This window comes from Podarcis melisellensis, assembly GCF_964234715.1.
Source record: "Podarcis melisellensis genome assembly, chromosome: 17".
Taxonomy (NCBI): domain Eukaryota; kingdom Metazoa; phylum Chordata; class Lepidosauria; order Squamata; family Lacertidae; genus Podarcis; species Podarcis melisellensis.
In genome coordinates this window covers 3265932-3292783 of record NC_138534.1, presented here as the reverse complement: position 1 = coordinate 3292783, position 26852 = coordinate 3265932, and the positions used below count along the sequence as shown (strand labels likewise).

At 47.1% G+C, this 26852-nt stretch overlaps 1 protein-coding gene across 10 annotated transcripts in view; it reads right to left on the bottom strand.

The window, feature by feature from the left end:
- Positions 1-833: 833 nt before the first annotated feature.
- The window catches only part of L1CAM (L1 cell adhesion molecule), a 99086-nt gene continuing 73067 nt past the window's right edge, over positions 834-26852 (bottom strand). For 2 of the 10 annotated variants that reach the window (XM_081893786.1, XM_081893792.1), the window contains 10 exons: positions 26219-26334; positions 25412-25631; positions 24853-24975; positions 24392-24574; positions 20364-20486; positions 18138-18305; positions 14470-14601; positions 12719-12791; positions 9939-9950; positions 834-3011 (listed from right to left, as the gene is read on the bottom strand). In XM_081893786.1, coding sequence (XP_081749912.1) covers positions 2783-3011; positions 9939-9950; positions 12719-12791; positions 14470-14601; positions 18138-18305; positions 20364-20486; positions 24392-24574; positions 24853-24975; positions 25412-25631; positions 26219-26334 — 1379 coding nt within the window. In that variant the 3' untranslated portion in view covers positions 834-2782. The remainder of the gene's footprint in view (positions 3012-9938; positions 9951-12718; positions 12792-14469; positions 14602-18137; positions 18306-20363; positions 20487-24391; positions 24575-24852; positions 24976-25411; positions 25632-26218; positions 26335-26852) is intronic. The other 8 variants (XM_081893788.1, XM_081893787.1, XM_081893790.1 and 5 more) reach the window with 7 other exon arrangements.

Here is a 26852-nt window from a genome sequence, read left to right as displayed (position 1 = left end):
AGAAGCAATCAGGTAATGAGAAGCCCCCACTTGCAGCATGAAGAGGTATGACTCAGATATGGGTTGACCCCTTCCGTGAGAACCGGGCCAGAAGCTGCTGGAACTGGCCAACTGGAAAAACCAACAGGGGCATCTTCCCAAACTCCTGGCTGATGATGTCAAATGCTGCATTTGCACTTTATCTGGCTCGAGATGTCCGCTGATTGGGGAAGTTGATTTACACCAGGGGTCAAATGTGGTCCCACAGGCTTCTCTGTGTGGCCCTTGGGACTCTCTCTTTTCAGCCGCACACCCGCTCACCACAGGCCACACCAGCTCTGCTTCTTCCCTTTGCGAGTGTGTAGGCTTCCTTGAACTCAAATAATGCCTCATTGACCAGCCTGGAGGAGAGGGAGGGCTGGTGTGTGAGAGTGTATAGAAAATAGCCTCATGGACCAAGGTAAAATTTGCAGTAGTTAGTTGTGCCCACTTTTGCCTCTAATTCTGCCCCCTGTGGGCACATGCCTCCAGTTCCCCATCCCTGGTCCACACAGGCTGGCAGCAGCTCCCAGATTCTCGGGGGAAAGTCCTTCCCCATCACCTGCTCCCAGGCCCCTTCTTAATTGGCAATGCCAGAGGATGAACCTGGGATCTTAGGCATGAAAGGCATGTGGCCCACCACTCGGCTATGGCCCCTCCCACAGCACGATGCCCCCTCAGTTCTGGGCAACTGTCACTGAGAGAGGTGAAGAGTGTGCTTCGGATTGGCAAGAGGAAAACCGGTTTGGCTTTAGGGACCCCAAGAGAACACGCCTGCCGTGAGCCACGTTTCCCCATCATCACTCCAAGCAAGCTCCAATTCCAGCATTTATTTACCATTTTATAATTCTGTTTATATATACATATATATATATATATTAAAAAAGCCATTGAGAGAGAAAGGTAGATAGCAACAGACCTGACAAAAGAGAAGGATACACAGGGCAGGGAGGCTTGGAGCTGAGTGGGGGAAGGAATCACAGAGTAGGAGGAAGGGGACTTTTCAAATGTTTTTTCCTTTTTTGTTTTTTAAATTCCAAGCCACCTAAATAGACCAACTAGAAGACTTCAAAACACCAGTCCTAAGATACCTAAAACAAACTCGAGCACAAGGGTTTGAAATATTTACAGACCAGGGAAAAGATGGGGTTTATTTTGCGTAGGGTTGCTCAAAACATCAGAGTACTTTTGTTATTCTTTTTTATTATTATTTTAAAAAACGTTTTATGCAAAAAAGCAAGGGTTTGCTTCATCCCCAACAAGCAAGAGGGAAAAAAATTACATCAGACAGAGGCTGGAGATGAGGGTGGGGGTTGATTCGGTGAAGAGGCCACTTTCAAAGGACAGAAGGTGTCGCAAGGCAGCTGCGTGAGATGCATTCAAGAAGCACAGAGGTTCTTGGGGTTTTTTATTTTCTCTATTGTTTGTGGGGAGGCTGGGAGTGGGGGACAGAGAAAGAGGAGGGGGGTGTCTGTGAAATGGTAAGATATTTGGCCCAGTGGAAGAAACCGTGGGTTTTGGTCATCAGAAAAAAGAGGGACATGAATTAATGTGGCACCCAAAGAGGAAGAAAAAGGAACAAGAGAGATGCACGCACACACACACACACCCTAAGTGGGAAATTCAGCACCAGAAGGGGACAAAGTTCTGGCAATGGGTTTCAAACTTTGTTCCCAGGGGTGTAAGCTGGGGCCTCTTGGAAACTAATTTGGGGATTCCTCAGTGAGTCATGGCAGCTAAGTTTTTCCTGAAGAACCCCTTGCTTATGACCACCAGTCTTCCACTGCGATGGTTAGTGTGGACCCTGGACCATGTCCCAGATGCTTGGCAACGCAGACCTCCACGGCAGATGTGCCTCAGCAGACAAGCCTCGAGACAGGAAGTTTGAAAGCCACTGGTCAAAGGGAACTGCCCCCTGAACAAGGCATGGGTTGGGAAATCAAGCAAGCAAGGAGGGAAGGATTGACAGATCTATGCAGTGGGGTTTGGGGGTGCAGCTGGGGCACACCTCCCCTTGCTAGGTGCAAATTTAGGAAACTTCAGTTGGCTTAATCCATGAAAAGAAGGGGGTGCATAGCAGAATCAAGAGACCCACAGCTTTTGAACTTTCCAGCCCACTGATACTCATTCCTTTCCCACAGCCATCTTTTCAGCTATCCCACAAGCCTTCCTTCCTTCCTTCCACAGGGGCAGGCAGAAGACCCCCATGGACTCCCAGCCCCTATTATTCCACCAGCTGTTCTGTCTGCTTCCCATGTCTTGGGGGGCGGAGTGGAGATGGGACTTTGCAGTACCAGTTAGCACCTGCTTCCTAAACACCTACGAAGAACGAACATTTCTGAGGCTTGGGAAGGGGGTCATCCGTTCTTTTGGCAATTTTGAACCCTGAGCCCCACTAAGCCCCTCTGAGCTTGTCACTGCCCGGCCCTCCCCACCACAAACACACACACACACCCAATTTGGCTGAAGGATAACTGGGTTTTGGGAGAGGGGTGCAGAAAAGAGAGATATGACTTTGCTCAGGGCTGGTGAATAATTATGGGAATCCCCTGATTTTCTAACCCTCCCTGATGGGGTGGGGGGGTCAGCTAGTAAACAAAGGGGTGAATTCCCCCAATTACCACTCCTGCTTGAGCAATTATTATTTCTTTGTTTCTTTCCCTTGGTGAGGAGGGGGTTATCCCTGTGTCCTCAACCCAATAATCCACAGGGAAATCCTCTTCCCCCGGGGTTGGGGGTATCCTTTGGGAAAGTGCCCCCTCTTTTATTCCAGGGCAGTGACCACATTGGTGGGGCTCGTAGCCCCTGAGCTGTCGTTTCCCCCTCCTTCTTTGCCCTTTTGACCGCTGTACTGGCCGATGAAGGAGCCGTCCTCATTGAATTGGACATCCACGCTGCCCCCATAGTCAGCCAAGCTGTCGTCGCTTCCCAGGGCCTTAATTTCTCCGTTCAGGGAGGGCTGGCTGCTTGTGAAGGGTTTCTCCTCATTATCACTGCAGGGAGGAAAGGAGAGGGATGAGAAAGGGCAAGAGCAGCAACTGGTGTGCTCTACATTCTGCTAGGCAAGGCAGGCCTCAAAGGGAAGCATACAAATCATGGGTGCAGGAACCTGTGGCCCTCGAGGTGCCATTGAACTCCAACTCCCATCATCCCCGACCATTTCTTACGTTGGGTGGGGCTGATGGGAGTTGGAGGACCACAGGTTCCCCACTCCACTATAAGGCAGCATGCAAAACTGCAAGACTTGAATATATGAAGTGAAGTGCATGCCAGAGGACCAGTCCACACATTACAAATATGGCTTGACACACTGTGGGAACGGCTGTGAGAGAAACTGCATCTGCAGCGCGCTTGTAGCCCTGCCCCCATCATTCAGCCCAGACACTGATGTCCAGCTCCAAGGTTCCCTCATTGCAAGAAGGGAAGTTACAGGGAACCTTTCTTGGAAATGGTGTCCTCCCTGTGGAACGCCCTCCCACCGGATGCCAAGGGAATAAGCAACTATCTGACTTTTAGAAGACATCCGAAGGCAGCCCTGTTTAGGGAAGTTTTTAATGTTTGATGTTTTCTGTGGTTTTATAATGTGTTGGAAGCCACCCAGAGTGGCTGAGCAACCCAGACAGATGGGCGGGGTATAACAACAACAACAACAACAACAAGGAGGAGGAGGAATAAGTCATCTTAGGGCTTATCCACACTTAACCTTTCCTCTGGAGAGTTCCCCACAAAAACCCGCTCTTTACCAGTGAATTGGAGCATTGCTCCATTGCTTCAACTTTAAAGAGTGGGTTTTCACGGGGAAAGCTCTGGGGCAAAAGATGGAGCTTTAAAGCATGGGAAGAGCAGGGCAAAAGGTAAGCATGGAGAAGCCCTCAGGCAACAGGTTTGGGCTGTCATTTAAGTGCAGCAGAGTGGAAGACAGACAGACGTGTCCCCTGGGGCTTAAGTCACTGAGAAGTAGTCCTGTTTGTTTCAATGGGTCTTGTGCAAGAGAAGCTCTTGGCGGATGGTGCCCCACCTCAGTGGGTAGAAGGAGAATGCACTTTTGATTATGCACTTCAGGCACTAACATGCTCAGCCACAGTAATCCACAGGATCACTCTCTGGCTCTGTACACACTATACCCTTCCCCCAAAGAATCCTGGGAATTATAGCTCTGCAAAGGGTAAACTACAGTTCCCAGTATTCCTCAGGGGAAGCAATGTGCTTTAAATGTGAAGTGTGTACAAAGCCCTCACAAACATGTCCCTCAGAGACTCTTTGGAATGTGTGAAGAGCCATAAGGTGGATGAGAATGCCCAAAATAAAGGACTGTTTAAAGCACCAAAGCTCAGTGAGGTAAGGTGGGGAGGGACTTAGTTTCACACACACCCTGCTTTGTATGCAAACAGGCAAACATGTGCTTAAGATGCCTGTAAATGTCTAGGTTGGCCCTTACAAAGTCATCATAAAAGTCCTGTGCTCCCAAGAGCATTGAATGCTGGTTGTGAGCCTGCAACAAAGTGCAAAAGAAAATGCAAATTGGGAAGCCCAAGGTTGAGTGCTCTCCTGTGGGACAGGGAGAGGACCTGCTGAAGTCTGTGCTTCCAGGATTACACCCTTGAGGATTGCTGCACGTGAGAGAAAATGAATGTTTGAAACTGGCCCAAAGGGACACATTTTAACATTAGAAGAGGAGACTGTGGGCAGGCGGTCAACATATGCCTGAGAGATGCAATTGGCTTAGGATCTCAGGGATATGTTTGCAGACATCATCATCATCATCATTTATTAGTTATACCCCGCCCATCTGGCTGGGTTTCCCCAGCCACTCTGGGCAGCTTCCAACAGGAGATTAAAAATACATTAAAACACCAGTCATAAAAAACTTCCCTAAACATGCACAATCCCTCCCCTGCCCCCCCATGTCCCACATCTTCAGGTAGATCAACACCACACCTAAAATACATCCAAAGTACATTTAGAGCAAACACCTTCCACCAAAGAATTCTGGGAGATGCAGTTTAGGGGAAGTCATGAGCTTTAAATGTATGGTGTGGGTCTGTCTTTCCTCTTATTGCGAGAAGTGATCCCAATTTGCAATACAAAGCATGGTGAGAGAGAGACAGTTACAGACAGACAGTGTAGGCAATAAACACACAAAAAATGGGGTAGGCCAAGGATATGCCCCAAAGGGCAATGTGTAAGCGTGCAAAGATAAAACAGACAGCAGGAAACACTTTTCAGGCAGGCATGCATGACTAAAACCCAAGCAGAGGAGTGGATGTGGAAAGTGGCAGGAGCAAAAATGCACATAAAGGACATGTAAGAAGTTTGTTTTATGGCTGCGAAACATGGGCTGTTATTGAGCCAGAGATGGCAATGTTAAGACTCCTGCTCCGTGATTGCAGTCATGGGATTGTTGTCTTTCACATGATGGTGTATGTTTTGACTCCACAGAGTGGGAAGTGACGGAGACAGGATGTTTGTGTTACTGTGTTCTGCGAAGTGGGACTATTGTCCTTTGTTCTTTCTCTTTGCTGTCTGATGAGAAAGAGGAAGGAGCTAAGTCAAAATGCTCCGAGTGTATTCTATGTAAATAAAATAGATTAGCCAAAATGCTGAGCTACTGAGTTCTGTTACACAAGCTGTGAAGACTCTGTGGATCCATAAGTGTGCTGATGTCTGTTGGCATCAGTCGCTGTGATATTTGGGTAGAAGAAAGCTTTTGAAGCTCCCGAACGATTGACCAGGAGGGAGAGAACATGCCAGTCGGGCATGGGTCTCTGCCAGGGTCCTACTCGACAGTAGGACAGCTCCTGAGAGGCATGACTGGGAAGAAAGTGTGGGTGTGTAATGGAGATAAGGCTATGCGTGCTTTAATAACGCAGCAAGGATCCCCAAACGTCATATCAGGAAATGCCAGATCCTGCAACCTGTATGCATCATGCAAACTAAGCAAATCTGCATCTATTTCCTTAGCTCATATTATTTATTCTGACTTTGCTTGCTGTAGGAAGGGGCAATGAGCACCGTGGATCACTGAAGGCCTCACTTTCTGGTCTCATTAAATCCTTTCAATACTCCTTTGGGGTTTGACAATTTCACTAAATGGCTGCTCTATCTTCACAACCATAAGGCCCAGAAACAAGCTCCCCAACCCCATTTAAATAGAAGCTGAGATTCTCAAGACGCTATGTAGCTAGTACCAAGTTCTGCAGTTTTTCTGAACTTGTACAGAATTGCAGATTGCTGCTCAGAGAGGGAAATCAGGTTCAAAGGAAAGTCCAATTGTACTACAGGGGTGACATCTGTTAAAAGAAGCAGGCGTACTCAGTCAAGTGAACCCTAGAGGGGCTGAGCAAAGCCCTGGCTATAGAAGTGTGCAAACATGCCCATGAACTAATGAGGCAGGGACCAAAGTGAATCTCTGTTGTCATCAATTCTGACAAAGCTATGAAGGCCCATGCCCACCGCAAAGAGGAAAGCATGCAGGCTGCAGCACTAGGAAAAAGCATCTATTCAGTATCTCCCAAAGGGAGGAAGCAGGGAACCCCAGCGCGCCTTCTGCAAGGCTTAGATGGCAGGTAGCTGAGACGATGCTGCTTTGGTGCTCCAGGAAAGCAGATCAGGACAAAAGTGCAAGGGCTGGAGGGCAAGGGGGAGATCGTTACCTAATTCTAAGCATTGATGAACTTCAAGGAAGGAAGACAATAAGAGAGAAAGAGGTCAAATCATGCGCAATTAGCTCTTGGGTCACTTTTATCCTGATGGCATTATATATACGCACACACTTCCTCTCTCCCCTGTACAACTATGTCAGTTCCTGTTCATTAAAACCAAGTTTTGCCATTGGTTTCAATAAGAGATGGACTGCATTTGTCCACAGGTAACTGTTTCCTTTAGGACACTGGTCTTCAACTTGTGGGTCGCAACAGGAGCACTACCACCATGCAAATATATGGCAAAAGATTAAAAAATGGGTCTCCAAAATTCATGTTTTGGTTACAAGTGGGTCCTGAGTATGAAAAGGCTGAAGGTTCTTGCTTTTGGATACAGTGGTACCTCCAGATACGAATGGAATCCGTTCCGGAGCCCTCTTTGCATCTAGAAGTAAACGTGAGTAGCGATGGCACGTCTGCGCACGCACGCGTTGCTTTTCGCCGCTTCTGCGCATGCGTGTGACGTCATTTTGAGCGTCTGCGCATGTGCAAGTGGCGAAACCCGGAAGTAACGCGCTCCGTTACTTCCAGGTTGCCGAGGAGCGCAACTCGAAGCGTATTCAACACGAGGTGGCGCTGTGAGTTAAAGCCTCAGCGCCTAGGACTTGCCGATCGAAAGGTCGGCGGTTCGAATCCCTGCTGCGGGGTGCGCTCCCGCTGCTCGGTCCCAGCGCCTGCCAACCTAGCAGTTCGAAAGCACCTCTGGGTGCAAGTAGATAAATAGGGACCGCTTACCAGCGGGAAGGTAAACGGTGTTTCCGTGTGCAGCTCTGGCTCGCCAGAGCAGCGATGTCACACTGGCCATGTGACCCGGAAGTGTCTGCGGACAGCGCTGGCCCCTGGCCTCTTAAGTGAGATGGGCGCACAACCCCAGAGTCTGTCAAGACTGGCCCGTACGGGCAGGGGTACCTTTACCTTTACTTTACTATGACTGTATAGCTAAATTCTATGATCCACTTTTTCCATGTGCACAGTATCTGGAATCCCAACATTGTTCAAAAATTATTTTAAAGAAAAGGGCTTTGGGAGAAGGGACTGCTAAACACTCTAAAATCAATTCTCCAAATTCATAAAAACACCATCAGTAAAATAATAATTAAAGCAAAGCACCCTTTGTAAAATGGGAGTTCAAAGTTGCATTGTTTATAATTAGCTAAAAATGGGTAACAAGTTGTCCAAACTTTGCCTTTTACAACAAGCTTTAAATTGTACTTCTAATGGGACCTCTTGGAATGCTTGATTTTATTCATTCATACAGTTTCTCTTGTGAGCAGTTTTGCAGTACTGAGGCAGCAGTAGCAAAAGTCAAATTTACAAATGCAATGAAGAATGTTTTTATACAATCTGAGATGTTAATGTTGAATTGTGTGAACATTGCACTGCTCCAGTAGCACACATCTGCTCTTTCCTAAATGTATGCCGGTAATTAGGAGAGCTGTATCTTTAGTAGTTTCACTGACTGCCCATTGCAGTTCATTATGGAAGAGTACTGCATGCTTCAACTGATTGACTGAATTTATTTATAAGCTGTGCCCAAAGAGGCTGACAATAAATATTCACTTATTATCAAAATAGAAAACATTGGAGGGTGGGGGAGCTTTGAGATGGGCATATGGGCTCATTGAACATCTGCTGCATTTCCTATGTCGGTGTTCATTGTTCAAAGCTCTAGGAACTTCGGCCGCTTGTTAGCTGAAAAGGATTATTGGCTGAATTTGGAAAATGCTGAATTGTTGCTTGGCAACAAAGGAAAAAATGAATGAAAAATGTGCAGCTGAAAATATACGGGATTTCGTGCTCCACATGTGGTCATCAGTTTTGATGATTACTGAATAGTGATCTTATATTCTTGAGTGTTTTCTTGTTTTGGTGATCAAAACCCTATCTGTCTGTCTAAAAACAATCAATAAAACCAAAGTAGGAAAGCAGATAAACAGATAAGATAAAATCAAGTTAAAACAACCACAGTTCAAAAAGGCCTGCAGTTAGCTAATGGAGAATGCCTTTTGAAAGAGCCAAGTCTTCACTCAGCCACCATCCCCAGCAAAAAACCACAACCCAACAACAAGGGGGGGGGGCAGAAACAAATGATCCTCAGGAAGTGGATATTACAGTGGCTCACAGACGTGCCACATGATCCTATGCATGCTTGCTCAGTAGTTAAGCCCACTGTGTTCTATGGGGTTTAGATGGGTTGGTGTGGATAGTACTGTCCATTCCCTACAAATCAGAGCATCTGTCATTTGAGCCTTGCCTCAGCAACACATTCACAGGCCCTTGTTAGGCAAACCAGCATTTCCTCAGACCTCCCTCTAGGGAAAATAACACTGGCCTATCTGCCAGAGCAGTTGCAGACACACAACAACAATATATGTATTTTTTGAACACGTGAAGGTTGCAATCCTACGCATGCTTACTAGGGAATACCCCCAACCCAGTTGGATTTACTTGGAATTACCCAACCCAGTTGGATTTATAAAAGGATGTCACATAGAGGAGGGAGAAAGGTTGTTTTCTGCTGCTCCAGAGAAGCAGACACGGAGCAATGGTTCCAAACTACAAGAAAGAAGATTCCACCTAAACATTAGGAAGAACTTCCTGACAGTAAGAGCTGTTCGACAGTGGAATTTGCTGCCAAGGAGTGTGGTGGAGTCTCCTTCTTTGGAGGTCTTTAAGCAGAGGCTTGACAACCACATGTCAGGAGTGCTCTGATGGTGTTTCCTGCTTGGCAGGGGGTTGGACTCGATGGCCCTTGTGGTCTCTTCCAACCCTATAATTCTATGATTCTACTTCGAAGTAAACACGCTATGGCACTGTGAAGCCTTCATCCCTGCAGGATTCCAAACATTTATCGCATAATCTGCATATATATATCCTCAGGGTGGAAAGATCAGGCATGTAGCATTTCAGGGAAGATCTACCAAGAAATTAAAAGCCATTTTCACAAGCTAACATTAATAAGACTGCCTGTTAGTCTGGAACTCATCACTGGAATGCTAATGCAAGGCAGACAGTAGAAGAGAACAGCATTTAAAATGTAATCTGTCTTGACACCTATTTTTCATTTGGATTTGCAAAAGATGAGGAAAGCACAAAGCTATTTAAGGGTCATTTGTGGATAAAGACAGCGAAAAAGGGAGGGAGGAAGCAAGGGGGTGAGTGTCCTTGTCCAGCCCCACCTTCCTCAGGCAATATGCAGTCCCCGGATATCCCTCTTACCTCTCCAGGGACCTCCATTAATGAAGCAAGAGATGGGGGAGAAAAGAGAGAAAACCAGCGTCATATTTCGAGAGTTTCCTGCAGGGGACTAAGGGCAGAAATGCATATACGAAGGCCGTGTTGTACTGTGTATTTTGGGTCTATGGACTGCAATAAAGGGTGTGTGTGTAAATATACTAAGGGCTTCTCCACACTTCCTCTTGTTCCGTTGTCCCCCCACCCCACCCCAAAGGAAAACCGCTCTTCAGAGCTCAGTTGAAGCAAATGGCAATCTGCTTTTCCATGGATTTAGGGCAGCACGGCCAGTTCCTCAGCACTGAGTGCTGAACTGGGGGAGTGGGCACCAGAGGGTGTTGCAACTATGGCACAGAGCATGTGCCGAACGGAAGGTGAAGGCTAAATTTTGGCCTCGCACAGAGTGCCACGGAAAGTTGAAAGCCCAAAGTCCTCCCCTGGCTAAAGAGCAGGTTTTCCCTGGGAAAAGTGGGGCAAGGGGATAACTGCACAGATCTGTGCCCACAAAGTGTGGGTCAAGCGGAAACTGCTTGGACCCATGCTTCCTAGGCAGTGTGGGCAAGCCCTAAGAGGAGTGAGCAGCATGCTAAACATCAGGAACCCTATTTATGACCCCTCACTTCTGCCGACCTCTCACCCCCTAACTTACCCAGGGACTCCCTTCTTCAGTCAAGCCTTTCAAGAAGCCTCACCAACCTTTTATTGCATCCTTCCCCAACCTAGTGCCCTCCAGATGCTGTTGAGCCCCCATCATCTCTGATTATTGGCTGAGGATGATGATGGTTGCAGTCCAACAACCTCTGGGGACACAAGGCTGGGAAAGGCTACTCAACTGATTCCTCCGCTGACCTCCCCCTCCCCCCCCCTCCCTCTCCCTCTCCTCACTGCTCCCTGTCAGTCCTTGACTGCTTCCCTATCTTGTCTATTGTAGATTACCAACCCTATGCAGAAACAGCACAACTTTGTCAGTCTGTAAAAACCCCCAGCATCCCACTAATGCTATATCAATGGAAATACTTGGTGTAGTAACTCAGGTGCCAACTCACAAGATCTCCTGGCTGCCCTGATGTGTAGCACCATCAGAATCTCAATCTCACACTTACTAAACTGGATTATTGCAGCAACCATCATTTGGCAGATGATGGTGTTTTGTACAAGACTCTGCAGAAGATCACTCACCGGCCACCACCGTCACCCTTACTCTCTCCTCCTGCTTGGTCACTCCCTGAACCTACCACCAAGGAAGAGGGACTCATACTCAAGACTAGGTGTCCAAATAAAAACCCCAGCATTTGATTTACATGAAGGTAATCCAAATCCTCTGCCAAGATAAGTGGGATTTCTACATTATGCAAATTTGAATGACATCTTACTTAGTTTATTTTTCTTTTGATAGTCATGGAGAGGGAGAAGGAACTATTCAGGGCACTGAAGTGTGGCACAACCCACAGAAATATATACCATATTTTTCGCCCTATAAGACGCACCAAGTTTTCAGAGGAGAAAAACAAGAAACAAGAAAGCAACGCAAAGCCTCTTGAGCAAAGAGGCAGGAGCGCTCCTGCTGTGCTCAAGAGGCTTTGCGTGGCTATCCCCAAAGCCAGAAGAGCAAGAGGGATCAGTGTGCACCGATCCCTCTTGCTGTTCTGGCTTCTGGGATAGCTGCGCAACCTCTTCAGGGCAGTGGGATGAAGGCTCCCCGCTGCCCTGAAGAGGCTGCATGCAGCTAAGCCAGAAGCTAGAACAGCAAGAGGGAGCACTGTGCAGCGATCCCTCTTGCTGTTCTGGCTTCTGGGATAGCTGCGCACCCTGCATTCGCTCCATAAGATGCACACACATTTCCCCTTACGTTTTAGGAGGGAAAAAGTGCGTCTTATAGAGCGAATAATACAGTGTTTGCAACAATAGGGCTAGAAACTTGCTTCCTGTAAAAAAAGGAAAAAAGAAAGCTTGAGATTCTTAAGGAAGCTGAGTTCTGTGGCCAGTATCACATTCTACTGCTTTTCCACATTTCTGCAAAACTACAGAGCCCTGCTAATATCTCACAAGGTTTGGTCACTGGGATTCCAAGCTCAGGCTGGATTGGTCATGGTGTGGTGGTGTAGACTGATGGGTGGCAGCATCAGAAGCAGGCTCACTTCAGTAAATATCTTGAAGTGCTGAGCATGGGCGCTACCTATCCAAACACCCAGGCTTGTTTACATCTCGGATGGGAGGATAAAAGAAGAGCATAAGAAGAGGAGCCCTCCTGGATCAGGCCAAAGGGGACCCATCTAGTTCAGGATCCTGTTCTCACAGTGGCCAACCAGATGCCCATGGGAAACCTGCATGCAGGCCATGGGCGCAACAGCTCTCCCTCCTCTCCTGCCGTTTCCAGCAACTGGCATTCAGAAGCATCACTGCCTCCAACAGCGAAGGCACAACACAACCGTCAGGACTGGAGGCCATGGATGGCCTTATCCTGCATGAATTTGTGCAGTCTTTAATGCCATCACTGCTCTTGGATGCAAAATGAGATAGTAAAAAATAAATCCCAGAGTCTGTTTCTCTGGCCACAAACAAGTGCAGCCCATTAAATCCCACACTTTCCCTAGCATGGGAGTCCAGGCACATGAGGCCACTTAAGTTCCTGGGGTTCAGACCTATAGAAACCACATGGATAAACCTTGTGGTCATGGAGAGTGGCTGCCTTGGCCCTGCATGTCTTTCCCACCCCTCTCTCCCTCCTGAGCCCAGGCCAGCATCTCCACTCCCCTGTCTTGTACCTGTACTCCCCAAAGGTCTCGTCCTTCATAGGCCTGGCCTCGGAATCCACCTGAGTGTCTTCTTTGTCTTTCACTAGAGAAGAAGAGAAAACATGTCAAATGAGGTGAAAGCCTTGATGGGCAGGGGACCAGCCAACCAACCAGAGCAGAGCAGAGGTTTGGAATTAGGGACTGGGGTGGGTGAGGTTAGTGCAGAAGGTGGCCAAGCAGGCAGGGAGATGTTATTAGGAAAGAGGAGAGGAGCAGCCCTGCCTCTCATTCTGAAAGACTGCCTCTCCTCTGCCTCACTGAGGTGTTGGGATGGGAACTATGGGAAAACTGCAGGTTGGGGGGGGGACCTGTGACAGACGGTTGTTAGAGAGCTGCCCCACAGCTCTTGGGGCTGAGTGGCTATCTGAATGAGGGTTTGGCCATGTGGGCTGGAGATGGAAAACATGCCTGCCCCCCCCAGCACTGAGATGTGCACTATGGAAATATTATTGTCCAGGGGTCTCTATAAATTCATTTCTTTTGTCCCACAGCCATCTCAAGGCAAATATGCTTTGAAGCATTATGAAAGCTGCCAAAGCTCTTGGATCAGAGATGAGTGGAAGCATCTCTAGATAACAACATGCTATTTTTAATTTTTTTCAGGGGGTGGGGAACTTATTTGGCACAGTTATTCAATGTAGTGCTCTTACAAATGTTCTACTGGCCCAAGCATTTCAGTTTGCCAGATGAAACCATCTCCCCTCTCCCTCCCCCAAGCACTGTTCTCAGGGTTCTCCCAACCCCGCCCCCCCATGCTATCTGGGAGGGGGAATCCCATTGCACTAGCAGGAATCGTTGTGTTGGTTCCTGCCAGAGTAACTGTTTAGTCCCCCCCCCCCGGTCTGGGGCTTCCAACGCCCAAGGGCAGGCGAGAGAACCCACTTCAGGCAGAGGGCCAGAGGAAACCATGGGCAGAGCAACAATGAAAAATTTACCTTTCTACAGTAGTGCCTAGTTTGTGCACACACTCACACACCCCTCTCTAGCCTCCATCCAGGCATGTAAGTGGCATTATGAGACTTCAAGAGCACACAAGGAGAGAGTGCAAAGCAGGGTCAGTGAGGGGTGCAAGAGGGTGGCTGGGGAGAATTCCAAGGGGCAGGTAGAGAAGCCCGGAGAGCTGCATTCGGCCCCTGAGCCTGTGGCCCCCCACGCCTGCTCAGGGGACAGCAAAATAGTAATAAGAGCATATGAACAACACAAAGGTAACGCCAGCTTTCAAAAGCCTCAACTGTTTTGGCTTCTCTGCAAGAAGCCCTCGGAGCTGCAGATAGGAGAGCATGCCGAGAAGCTGAAAGAGGCATTCTCACAAAGTGCAATTCCCAGGCTACCTTAGGGAAGCAGTTACCATGAAAATCTGTCTCTCCAGTACGTAATGCAAAGATGGGGAACCTCTGGCTCTCAAGATGTTACTGGTCTGCAACACCCGCAATCTCAGCCCAGTGGGTCAAATAGGGGACTTGAACTTGGATCGCATGAGTTCAACTCCTAGCTCAAATATGGACTTCACTCCGTGAACTCCACCAACTCCCCCATCTCTCAAGCTCAGCATCCTTGTCTGTAAAATGGGAACGATAACAACCTACCTCACAGGAGTGTTGTGAGGACGAACGCCACCAGGCGCACTAAAAGTGCTATGTAACTGAAAAGTAAGAATAGCCTGGGGGGTGGCCCACGGGGGTCTGCTGCGAGGTGCTAGGGTGGGGCTGGGGGCACCTCACCCGAGTACTTGCCGCCCTTGCTGCGCTTGATGAAGCAGAGAAGCACCAGAACCAGGATAAGGAGAACGATGGCGCTGACAAAGCCGATGAACCAACCTTCCGCAGCAAAGCTCTTTTGGAAATCCTCAGGAACTGCAAAGAGCACAGAGAGGAAATTAATGTTAAAACTTTTGAAGCAGGTGAACTCTGAAGTGCTTTTGCCTGTTGCACAGCTTAGCAGAGTATAGCAGAGTACTGCAGCATTTCTTAGGCAACACTTGAGATTGCCCAGGCAGGAAGACGATCAGGAACAAAGACTGACGACTACTAGTAACTTGATTCTTGTAGTTTATTATACACAGCAGTAAACATACAAGTCTATCTACAAGTTACTATTTTACAACACGAAGTGCTGGGCTGGGGCCCACCTGTTATATTCAATGCTTTGATGCTTTGCCCATCTCTAAATTCTGACTCCTGAGAGACGTTCCTCCCAAAAACATCTGACTGGAATGTGGAATTTCCCTGTGATGGTGGAAATCCACCAAGTAAGTATGTCAAGATCAGGCTGCAGAGAGAACAACTTACTGTTATCTTGGCAGGGCCACACTAACTCCTAGAGAACACCTAGGTTCTTACCATATACCCCTGCACAACCTGGGTTGAAATAGCACCTGCATACACACACACACACACACACACACCAGCTGATTTTGTGTGTGTGTTTTTTTTTTGAGATCGGGGATTAGACCCATCTTCATGCAGCAGTGCATAGGAAAGTACATTCCGTTCATACATGGAGCAGGTCATTCTAGGAAACGCCACCCATATTATGCTGGTTCTTAAATGGAGGAGCTTGTCTTATTAAACACACAGGCACATACCCCTCTACATCCAAAAATGTACAAAATCTGCTCCACGCGTCTGGGGTTAAGGGTTCATTGGCTCCTGCTGGAATACTTCCTCAGAAATGCTGGAGCCATTTGCACCTATCAGTAGGCTGGGCCACTAGTTTCTCTCAGCTGGTTGGGAAGGGCTCTCTGCCCATGTATGGCAGCTAGGGGCATTTACTCATGAATTCAGGAAAGAGCAGCATGGTTAGAACAGCAGCCTGGAGTCCTCCCTAACCAAGCGCCATCTCTATATGAGCAGAAGGGCCTTTGCAGCCCCATATTGAGAAAAATCAGCTGGCTGCTAATGGCTCAAGAGGCTGCCTGCAACCCTCCACATACAGGGAATTAAAAGATACGCAGGAAGCTGCCTTTTATGGAGTAAGGGGATTAGTCCATTCAGTGCTGTCTACACCAGGGTTGGGGAACTTGTAGACCTTGGCTGGAGCCCACTCCAGTGACTGTTGGGCATGGTGGGTGGGGCTGATGTGACCTGGAGTTCAACAACATCTTGAGAGTCACAGAATCCTTGCCACTACTCTAAAGCTGACTGACAGTAGCTCTGCAGAGGGGCCTTTATCCAGACCCCTCTGGACTTACGAGGAATTGAAGCTGGAACCCTCCATGTGCAAAGTGCGTGTCTACCATTGAGCTACAGCCATTTCCTGCATCCATGGGTCTACTCAGACTCCCCAAACATGGGGTGCTTACACATTAGCTAACAGCTTGAGAGAACAGAATGGTTTTCACCAACACACATACCGAGATGTTTAAGCAAGCACCAGACAAATGCATCTGTGCTATCCCATTCCCACAGCTTGGGGGAAAGGCAGCGGAAAGCAAGCAATATAATAACAAATAATGAAGATTTCTCTTATAAAATCTCCTACTCCCCCCTCCCAAAAGCTCTCCTGATCTAAGTCAGTACAAATCTAAATATAGCCATTGCTCTCAGAAGTAGAATTGTCTTCCTAAAATTCACTCTCCTGCCATATAAACCAGCAGCCTCTTGTCCCTTTGTCTACATGGCAAGAGGGAACAATGACTCTCTTATCTTCTTTGCTGTGGCTTTAAAAATATTTCAAGACAGCAATCAAATCTCCACCTTCCCCATCTTTTCCCAAGCCTAGAGACACAACCAGCTCCTTTCAGCATCACTTCCCAAGTCTCCACGAGTATGAATCTGACATTTTTGTCAGATCACAGAAGGCCCTTCCTCCACTTAAAAGATGTCACATTTAATAGTGACAACCATAAATAATACATTACAACGCCTAATAAAAAGCCTGAGAAACCAGGAGGGAGGCAATGCTCAAAAGATAAATGCAAGAGGGCAACACAATCAAAGTCTTTGAAAATATAATTGATAGATTGTGAAGCACTAGCTGTGAATTGAGTCCACACACACACACACACACACACACACACACACACACACAAGCTCCTGTAACATCATCTTCAGGAACAGTTTAATGAAGACTGGAGAAGAGCCCTTCAGTTTGAAAGTAACAGGTCTGATCCTAATGTGGTTTTTTCTCCATTAAAAAATAGCCAGTGGAGGAAGACCCTTCGCTTTTAAAAGGCAGGCTAAAGTTGCTCTCTCCTCCAAGGCAGCTACTTCATAGAATCATAGAACTGTAGAGTTGAAAGGGACCATGAAACCCTCTGCAATGCAGGAATCACAACTGAAGCATCCCTGACAGATGGCCACCCAACCTCTGCTTAAAAACCTCCAATGAGCAGGGCTGGCGCACCCATGAGGCAAGGTGGCCACCTGGAGGGGGGCAGAATCTGCAGGGCAGCAGACCCAGCCTCCATGGAATGCATTGCTCACTGCTGCTGCTGCAATGCTCCTTGAAGGCCAGATCTGCCTCCTCCTCAGTAGCTCCCCACCATGCTGCCTCTGCAGTGGCCTCTCAGAAAACAGCTGGCAAGGCTGGTCTTCTCCTCCCACCCCTAGGGAGGAAATGGATGGGGCCACCCTCCGAGATCTTCTGAGTTCTGCGCCCACCTGGCATGATTCAGAGTAGGCCCCTTCCTGTGAGAGCCTTCGACTCTCACTTCACCCATCAAGTAGGGTTCCTGGTGACTCCAGGGGCACAGAATCCCTCTCTCTGCCTTAATCCACCTTTTTCTATTATTCTACTGTTCTAATAATGGTGGCAAGAAATTGGAAGAATGAAATCTTACCAACGATTAGCAAATCCTTATGGTAGAATACCTGCAACTAGCAAAATTAACTGGAAAAATTAGAGGAATGTCAAACCAGAAGGTGTTTAGGGAATGGAAAGTATTTAAAGAATACTTAAAATTGTACTGTACTAACGATAAGATACTTGCAGAAATACAGTGATATTGGTAACCAAGAATTACTTGAAATACAATATGTCTATATACAAAACAAAGTAATATGAATCTGTCCAAAGAATACAGATAATATAAGGAGTATAATGAGAATTATTGGAAGTTATATATTTTAATTTGTCATGTAAGTGTAATGTATTTTTTATGTTTGTTTTTCTATCTTTTTTTATTTCATTGTTTTTATTCATTTGTATTGTTTTCTGTATTTTATGTTATGTCATGTATGTTATGTATCTCATGTATATTTGTCTATATGAAAATTAATAAAGATTTTCTAAAAAAAAAAATTAATCCATCTTTTTCTTTGTAGTAACCAAGCTGCAATAAATCTCTTTGTTATCCTTCCTCACCTTTTGGTCTTGTTATTGCTCACTGATCCAGCAAAAGAAACACTCTCCTTAGCAATGCAACCCCTTGGTCCAAAATACCACTTACCTACGCCACTAGTTTCAACCTCTGTCTCCCAGATGGTCTGATCCTCCCCAGTGCGGTGCGCTTTCACAAGCCGGACCCGATACTGCTTGCCTGGCTGCAAGTCTGGGATGCTGAAGGATCCCTGGCTGGAGCTGGCATCCCCTACGGTTCGCCACGATTCTTTATCTGCTTAGAAAACAGGGAGAGACAGGGGGAAACCAGACTGTGCATTCAGTCCCCTCGGCAGCCACACCCTTGCACCTGAATCTGGGTTAGAAGAAGTCAGCGCGAGCAAACCTGACCTTTTCAGCCTTTCATTTTTCCAAGCTTAAGTTCAGTTCTCCATGTTTACACATAATTGTTTTATTTTTTTAAAATTCTTGTAAGATTCACCAGTGGTTTAGTGTGAACATTTTATAAGCAATATTGCTGAATATACACATTTTTTGCAAAGCATGTTTTCCCTAATATTAACACTTTCCCTAATGGAATGCATTTTTGTATGTTATTTTCACTAATATTGCATGCACCTTGATAATAAGCCTCTTATAAGAAACCTCTTATACACATTACTTCCTGCCAACCTAGCAGTTTGAAAGCACATCAAAGTGCAAGTAGATAAATATGTACCGCTCGGCGGGAAGGTAAACAGTGTTTCCGTGCGCTGCTCTGGTTCACCAGAAGTGGCTTAGTCATGCTGGCCACATGACCTGGAAGCTGTACGCCGGCTCCCTCACCCAGTAAAGCGATATGAGTACCGCAACCCCAGAATTGTTCACGACTGACCCTAACAGTCAGGGATCCCTGCACCTTTACACATTACTTGGCTGGAGTACTTCCTTGCAATTTTCAGTGAATGTGAATTTCAAAGGGTGGTTGTGTTTTGGCTTGTGCAGTGTTTTTGGACAGTGTGAATTCAGTAGACTTTCCTTCAAATACAAACTTAATTGTACTTCTCCCCCATCTCTAGCTAGAACAGGCATGGGCAAACTCAGCCCTCCAGATGTTTTGGGACTACAACTCCCATCATCCCTAGCTGACAGGATCAGTGGTCAGGGATGATGGGAGTTGTAGTCCCAAAACATCTGGAGGGCTGAGTTTGCCTATGCCTGAGCTACAAACTGGCCTGCTGATGCTGCCCAGCAGACACTAAGAGCACAGGCTGATTTGATTTGCCTTTCCTCTCCTTAAAAAGTGTATATAACTATGTTATTTCAGAATTTAAGGACCAACCTCCACTTTCCAAGTTGTTGACTAAGAAACTGTCAGTATTGTTACTAAATGCCATCAATATTGTTCTGTTCTCAGATGCTCAGGCGGGCTCATGACATCTGCTGCTGGCTTTGGAGGATTTTTGTGAGAAGAATTTGTTCATGCCAAGAGCAAAATTATTGGGAAATATCCATCATCACACTAGCAGAAGAGGAATGGAGGATAGTCTTCTGCTCCATCCCATCCCTGCCTGCAGAAAGGGCATTGTGTGTCAGAGCAGCAATTAATTAGCTCCCACTCACCCAAGCAGATTTCTCTTCAAAATCCTCCTTTGCAAATATTGCTGTTTATCAATACTCGGTAATGCGAATATTTCACTTCAGTGTATACCGGTAAATGTCTAACATTTATGCCATTTGCCTAACTTGATGAAGAAGGATGAATAGTATGTCCAAAATCTATTCACTAAACTATTCACCTTTTAGAGGTTGAACACTGAATTCTAATCATAAAGAATGCTGAGATGGGAAGATCTGTGCTGTACCTGTGGTCCTCCAGATGTTGTTGTCTACAAACACCCTTCGTCCCCAACCCACTGGCCAAGCTGCCTGGAGCTCATGGGAGTTGGAGTCCAAAAACATATGGAAGGTCACCAAGGTTCTCCAGCCCTGCCCTATGCTCTTTTTGTTTCAGTAGCAAAGAGAATCCACATTTTCCAAGTGTCCATGCCTGCCACTTTTTCCAGCTTCTAGCAACACAGTCCATTTTCTGTTGGCAGGGGAGATTAAAACCAGTGCACACTGCTAAATGTGCAGGTTATTTATGGACTTGGTTGACCGATGGAGTCATCTGGTGGCTATGAGAAAGCCCCTATCCTGCCTTCTCAATTACTACACCTGTAAAATTACAGTAAGTAGCATCTCAGTTTCTCTGGTGGCACAATGACCATGAGAGAAGGGAAAGTTGCTGTGGTTTCCCCACCCACCCACCCACCCACCTCCTTATCGAAAGGGCCACACCTTTGCTTGCTCTTACCAGTCTTGCTCATAAGATGGACTTTGATTTCCACATCTCGCTGGTTGGGTCGTGGGGTCCAGACAATGGTGGTGTAGTTCTTCCCTGTTTCACCCAAACTGATATTCATAAAGCTCAGGTTCACTGGGCATGGAGGCAGAAAGAAAAACAAGGTTGCAGAGGAATTTATTAACATTTCAATGCCTTCCTTAAGAAGACAACAGAAAGTAATGCTTGATTAACTCCATGGAGCAGGGGCGAGGAATCTATGGCTCTCTAGACATTGTTGGATGGCAGCTCCCAACACCCCAGTGGGGACCAGTGGGAGTTGAAGCCCAAGGGCATCTGTAGGGCCACGGGGCCCCTCCCCCAGCCTTGCTACAGAGCCCTCCAGAGAGAAAAACAACATAATCAAGGCAGAAAAAGCATCTGGAAGTGATACCCTATGATCCCATGCATGGATTGATCTTCTCTGCCCATCATCCTGAAATTCTGCATGAAAAAAACCACAGATAAATCTGGAACATGGCATAGATTTTTGTTTTCTGAGAATCATTGATTCTGAAGGGAGCGGGGAAGGTAACCAAGATAAAGTGCTGCTTTCCTTTCTTTCTGCTACCAAGAGTGATAGAAACGTCTGGCTGTGAAAGTCTGAAACTGGGGGTCCTCCAAGAACTAAGGTGGAGCCTTTTAAGCTCATATGGTAGAAAGGGGACCTGCCACCCTTACTGGAGCAGGTGGTGAGTCAGATGTGGAGAATGTGGCGGACTGCTGCTTTTGCAGCAAGCACTCACTTGGTTGTGAGCAGGTTGCGGCTCAAGTGATGGCACCAGCAGCCTCTATCGGCATTGCTGGCTCTCTAAACCACCACCCAGAACCCATGTTGCAATGCAGCCACATGAAATGAAAATAGCACTTCTTCCTGCACCTCCAGAAGAGCCGTTTAGCAAGGGCCCTCTCCCCTTAGGCAATCCCACTCCGTGGTAGACAGCTTGTCACCCAGCAGAGAACTTGCTGCATGAGTCACCACTGCTTGCTCTCGTGTTCCAAGCGATCAGAAATTTAGTTCTCTATTGGCAAAGCACTTGATCGCATCAGTTTCTAAGGTGCAACAAATATACACACTACTCCTGCTACTTAGCTAGCTAGCAAGCTACTTCTTCAGAATTATACTCTAATTTGCAGCAACAATGCAACCCCATTCAGCTCACCTAAACCCCCTCATCTGATATAGTGAGTACAAGCAAGTGGCAACCTATAGTGGTGGCGGCTCCAGCTGCTCCTGTCGCTTTAAGCCCCTCCTTGTCCTCCACACCTGGAGACAGTGTGGGAGAGGATGGAGATTCTAATGGGCCTGACTCTCTCTGGGACTGTCTCTTCGGCCTCTGCCTTGCTACAACTCTGCCCCTGCCTCCTTCTCCCAGACTCTTCCCTCTTCCTCTTCCTCTTCCCCCACCCCCAGCTCCTGTCAGGCAGCTGTCAGCGACTCCCAGCCAGTTGCCAGAAACATGCAAAGACAAGGGAATGTTTCTTACCATCCTCTTTTTATTCAGTACTTACAGAGAGAGGCTATAGAACCCAGCCTCTGGATAATGGTGTTGTCCCTAGTGAATCTCCATCCCTCATCTCTCCCAGCTCCCCATTCATCACTTCTATGGGTGCTGCTCCATGCCCTCTGCTTCTGAGCCCTTGCTCTCCTACTTTCAAGGTTCGCCAGGTTCTGGGAGGTGGGGTCTGGAATGCTTTCTAAAGACACTCTGTCTGTCAGCTGTTGCCCCCTGCTGCTGCTGCTTCCTCCTTCTCCTCCTCTCCCATTATTTCCCAACTTTCCCCTCATCTGCCTCTGAGCTGCGACCTTCCTCAAACTCCTGTTGTAAATCTAAGCTGTCTTCCTCTCCCTCCTCCCTGGAAGGGTCAGGCTGGGGAGGCGGTCTCCACCATTCCTCCTCTGCCCAGTCCCTGACAGATCCTGCCTCACGAGTGGCACAGAACCCCATAAGTCACTGGCTCCTTCCCCTGGATCATCCTCCTACCCCATGGCTCTTCTGCCCACCCCTCAGCTGCCTGCCCATTCCTAACGTCTTGGAACCATTGCTCTTCCTTTGGAATCCACAGATCTCTGGATCCAAACAATTTTGCCCAGTCTTCTGTCTTGCTCCCTGTCTCCCCTCTCTTACTGACCACTGCTACTAAGCCAGTGGTAATTTCTGAACTGCAGGAACTTGTCATGACAACCCCCATAACTGAACCACCAAGGTGAGTCCAAAATGCACATTGCTGTGCTGATGCATTACACACACACACACACACACACACACACACACACCGCACAAGAACAGCACCAGATAGCACAATACTCCCTTTTTAGAATGAACTGACCATCATAGAATTACTGAGCTGGCCTCTTTCTCTGACTTCCTCTAGACTAATAGTACAAACAATAGTTCAACTTGAAAGCTTTGTCACCACCTCATTCACATGAATTGTCTGTCAAAGAAAGGTCTGCCAATTGTGGAGAAAGGCAGAGGCAATCTTCACACAACAGGAGAAGATCTCCTAGTTCCTCAGACAAGAAATCAAGAAAGAAAGCCTGGTCTTGAAGTATCATCTGACCAATTATGTTCTATTGGTGCAAGAAGGCTTCCTTGGTTGGCATGGAGGGTTCCTGCAGTTTGGTGGGAGCATGCAGAGTGAGTCTTTGTCTGACATCCCTAGGACACCAGTTCAAGACCCAGGGTGGACTCAAGTCTTAATACTTGTTGTTGATCAAAGAGGCAGCCTTGTTGCAAAGCAGGCAATGGATCATGGATGCCATGAAACATATCATTTTGATTAGCAGAGTACAAACCTGCTAGAAAATTCTCCATTGGAATGCTGAAGCAATGGAAGAATATTTCCTATATTCATCAGTGAGAAAGCAATGTTACACCTTGGATCTTCTGCTTCAAGTACTCAGCTTATTCACACATGAACGAGGCTCAGGCTTGCATGTTTACCCCCATGCGGCCCCTTTATTTAGTTACTTCTTTCATGGGGGCAAACCATAGTTTACCACTATGTCAGAAACAGGAAACTATGGCTTGCACTTCCCCTTTCAAATCGAAATTGCAAATCAGCTTCAAATCATGGTTTATCATGCACAAACCAAAGCATATTGGTTAGGATGAAATGGCAAAGCACTCTGTTGCTGAAGAGGAAGAAACTAACTGATACAGGGCACATGAAGGGATGAGAGAGCATGCAGGACTTGTTCACATAGTGCTTTATCACTTGATGTCACTTCTGAAATAAGCCATAATTATCTATTGGCCCTTGATCCTGCAAGTCCCTGATCTACATGTTGGGATCAACACAGGAATCACTCTCTTTGCATGTGGCGTATGGACATCAGGTATGCCTACTGAGTCCCCCACAGAAGCCTTTGTCTGGGAACCTTTGTCTAAAAGCTGTGCCAGGGACTTTGAACCTTATTACTAACAACATAAAAGAAGGTCAGTGAGAAACCTTGAGTACATTTAGCAAAACCTGGAGGGCCAAAGGTTCCCCATCTCTGACCCAGAACATACAGCTGTATCCTATAATCTCTGAGTGTGAATACAATTTCTATTTGAATTTCAAGAGTTTTTTTTTTAAAAAAGGAGCACACACACTATCACCAATCCAGCAAACAAATACATCAAGGATTATTCAAAAGTCCTCCTCACAACCTGTTCTTATTCTTTTCAAAGGCATCTACTTACAAAAAACAAACCCGGCAAACTATGGGTGACCAAGGGCCAGGCTATGGCAAGGGGGTGGCCTTGCCCCAGTTTTGTGCTCCTCGTCCTAAGCAGGGAGTTTGTGCAACCTCCGCAGGAAACATCTTTTCTTTCTCTCCCTGGGTCTGACATGGATGGAGGAGCCTGTGTGGCCCTCTGGATGCTCTTGAACTCCAACTCCCATCAGCACCAGAAAACATAGCCAGTGATCCGGGATGACAGGAGTTGTTCAACAAGATCTGGAGGGCCACAAGTTCCCCCTGGAGGGCGTATCCATAAGGCTTCACTTACCTGACTCGCGCATTGCATGCTCTTCCAGAACAAATGGCTCCCCTGGCCCCACACTGGTTTCTGCCCATAGGTACAACTTGTAGGGAGTATGTGGGGCAAGGTCAGTGAGATTAAAGTCATTGTGTTCAGCACTGATGCTGTAGGAGGTGGATTCCAGCGCCGTCTGGTTGGCTGTCTGGTTGGCTAGGCGCAAGAAGGCAGAGAGGGTTGGAGCATTAACAATTAGGGTTGTCACTATTAGTTGTCACTACTGGCAGTATATTACAAGTAACAGTAGCAGCAGTATGCTTAAAACACTATCTATACCCCCACATCCAAAGTACAGTATGCTTTATTTTTACTAAGAATATTTTTGGGCTGTTTTTCTGGACAAATGCCCAACCAAATTCCTCTCAAGCCCCCTAGTATTCCACAGACCAACCTCACTGCAAGCCCCCAGAAAAACCCTTCCACGGACTCACCTTGCTGGAAGGCCAACTTGTATCTCAGCAATTTCCCATTGGGGAATTTGGGGGGCGTCCACTCCAGTTTCAGTGCCGTATCCGAGATGCAGTCCAAGTGGAAGGATGCTGGGGGACTGGGCACTGTGTGTGGAGGCAGAGAGAGAAAAGGAGAGTGAGGATAGTGAGAGGAAGCATTTGGGAAGAAGTGGGCCACATGTGGTGAAAGGAAACACTCCCATTCCAGAAGTTTCTTGGGGCTAGAAAGCTGAAAGTGAGCACCAAGAGACCAGACTGCTACCCCTAGATGTGGGAAGGCCAGGTTCATATCCCAGCTCAGGCTCTGTTGTAGGATAAAATGAGGTTACCCAACATGTTACGCTGAGGTTTGCTGGATTTTTTGTTGTTGTTATTACTGTTATAATTTCTGTATGCTTTGGTACTTGCATCTAACAAAACAAGGACAGAGAATGCGGTGGGAGGGCTCAGCCCCTAGAGGTAAGAGGAGCATAAAGTTAGCAGCAGGTTAAGGGGAGATAAAATGTGGACGGTTTGAGGGTGAAGGGCTTAGGGCACTTACCTCCCTCCGGGGTGTTGAACTCCAGGGCCTCATTGCGGGGTCCCTCGGCCTGCCCATTCAGCACACTCATCTGAAGTCTGTACCGGCTCCAGGGCCTGAAGCCCCCCAGGGTGACTTGAGACACATCCCCTTCAATCTCCAGGTCCCCATGGGGGTGGGGGTGAAGGTAGACCTGGCGATGGCTGTGCTCTGCCATGGTCCCAAAGTTTGAATAATAAATCTGGGGAAGGGGGAGAGAGAGGAACAGAGATCTTACCCCCAGTTCTGCTAGCCAGACATGCACTCACAGTTGTTTGGTTCTGGCACCCTTTGTGCAAAGTGCCTCTTGCCATGTGCAGACTGCCTCCCAGTTCCAAGAAGGTTTTTAAAAAACCTGATGGGAATGTAACTTTGATCATGTAAAGAGTGATTTTGCCCTTTAAATGGTACATAGTTAAAAAAAATTATTATTCTTCAGCAAAGTACTGTATTCCAAATTCTGCACCACAATTTGCTTCCATAAATTTCTCTTATTTTGCTCTGATTTAGTCTGCAATAGCTTACTATTTCGAATAATTTAGGCTGCAATCCTATACCACCTGATCAGGGATCAGGTCTTATTGATCTCACTGGGACTTCTTTTACAGGAGATATGCCCAGGATTGTGCTGTACTATTATTTTGGTTTTACTGGTGACCGAGCAGCATTGTAATGGGTCCGGGGAAATTTATTTGAAGAGTGGGTTATAAGTTCTGAAAACACACAAGTAAAAATGAACAGACTTCTGCAGATGCTGCCCCCTCCCTGCTACTGAGGTTTTGCCCTTACCTTAAATCCCCTGAGGTGGCCAAAAATTTTCTGTCTGTGAAGCAGGGTCCAGGAAATCTTGATGGTTGTGCTGTTGATCACCATAATTCCCATATTCTCAGGGACGGCTTCGGGTACTGTCGGGAGAGCAATTAATCCCATTCAGATGTGGCCAGGCAAGAAGAAGAGAGGGCCTGAGAGCTTGAGCAGGCCCAAAACATTTCTCTACCTGAGACCAACCTGGCTGGACTGGCAGGTGGCTCTTACATCAAGGCTGGCACAGGGACAGGGCCCTGGGCTGCGCCTGAGGGGTGTCGACTAGGCTGAAGAGGCTGCCTTGGGCAGACACCTCACTATATGCAGCAGTGGCTCACCTGTGGCCCAAAGGTCCCAGAAGGCACCCAAAAAATCACATTTGGGGCTCATCCACACTTCTGTTTGTCCCATGATTTCTAGTCAAGGGTGCAAGAGAGGGGGGGTTGTTTCTCCCCCCGCTTTCCCTGGGAAAACCCACTGTTTTCCACTGAATCATAACAAACAGTGATCTGGAGAACCTAATTGATGTTTGCCCCAATTCAGCAGTAAGCAGCAGGTTTTCCCAGGGAAAGAAGTGGGAGAAAAGATAAATCTCTCAAACCCATTCCCATACACACAC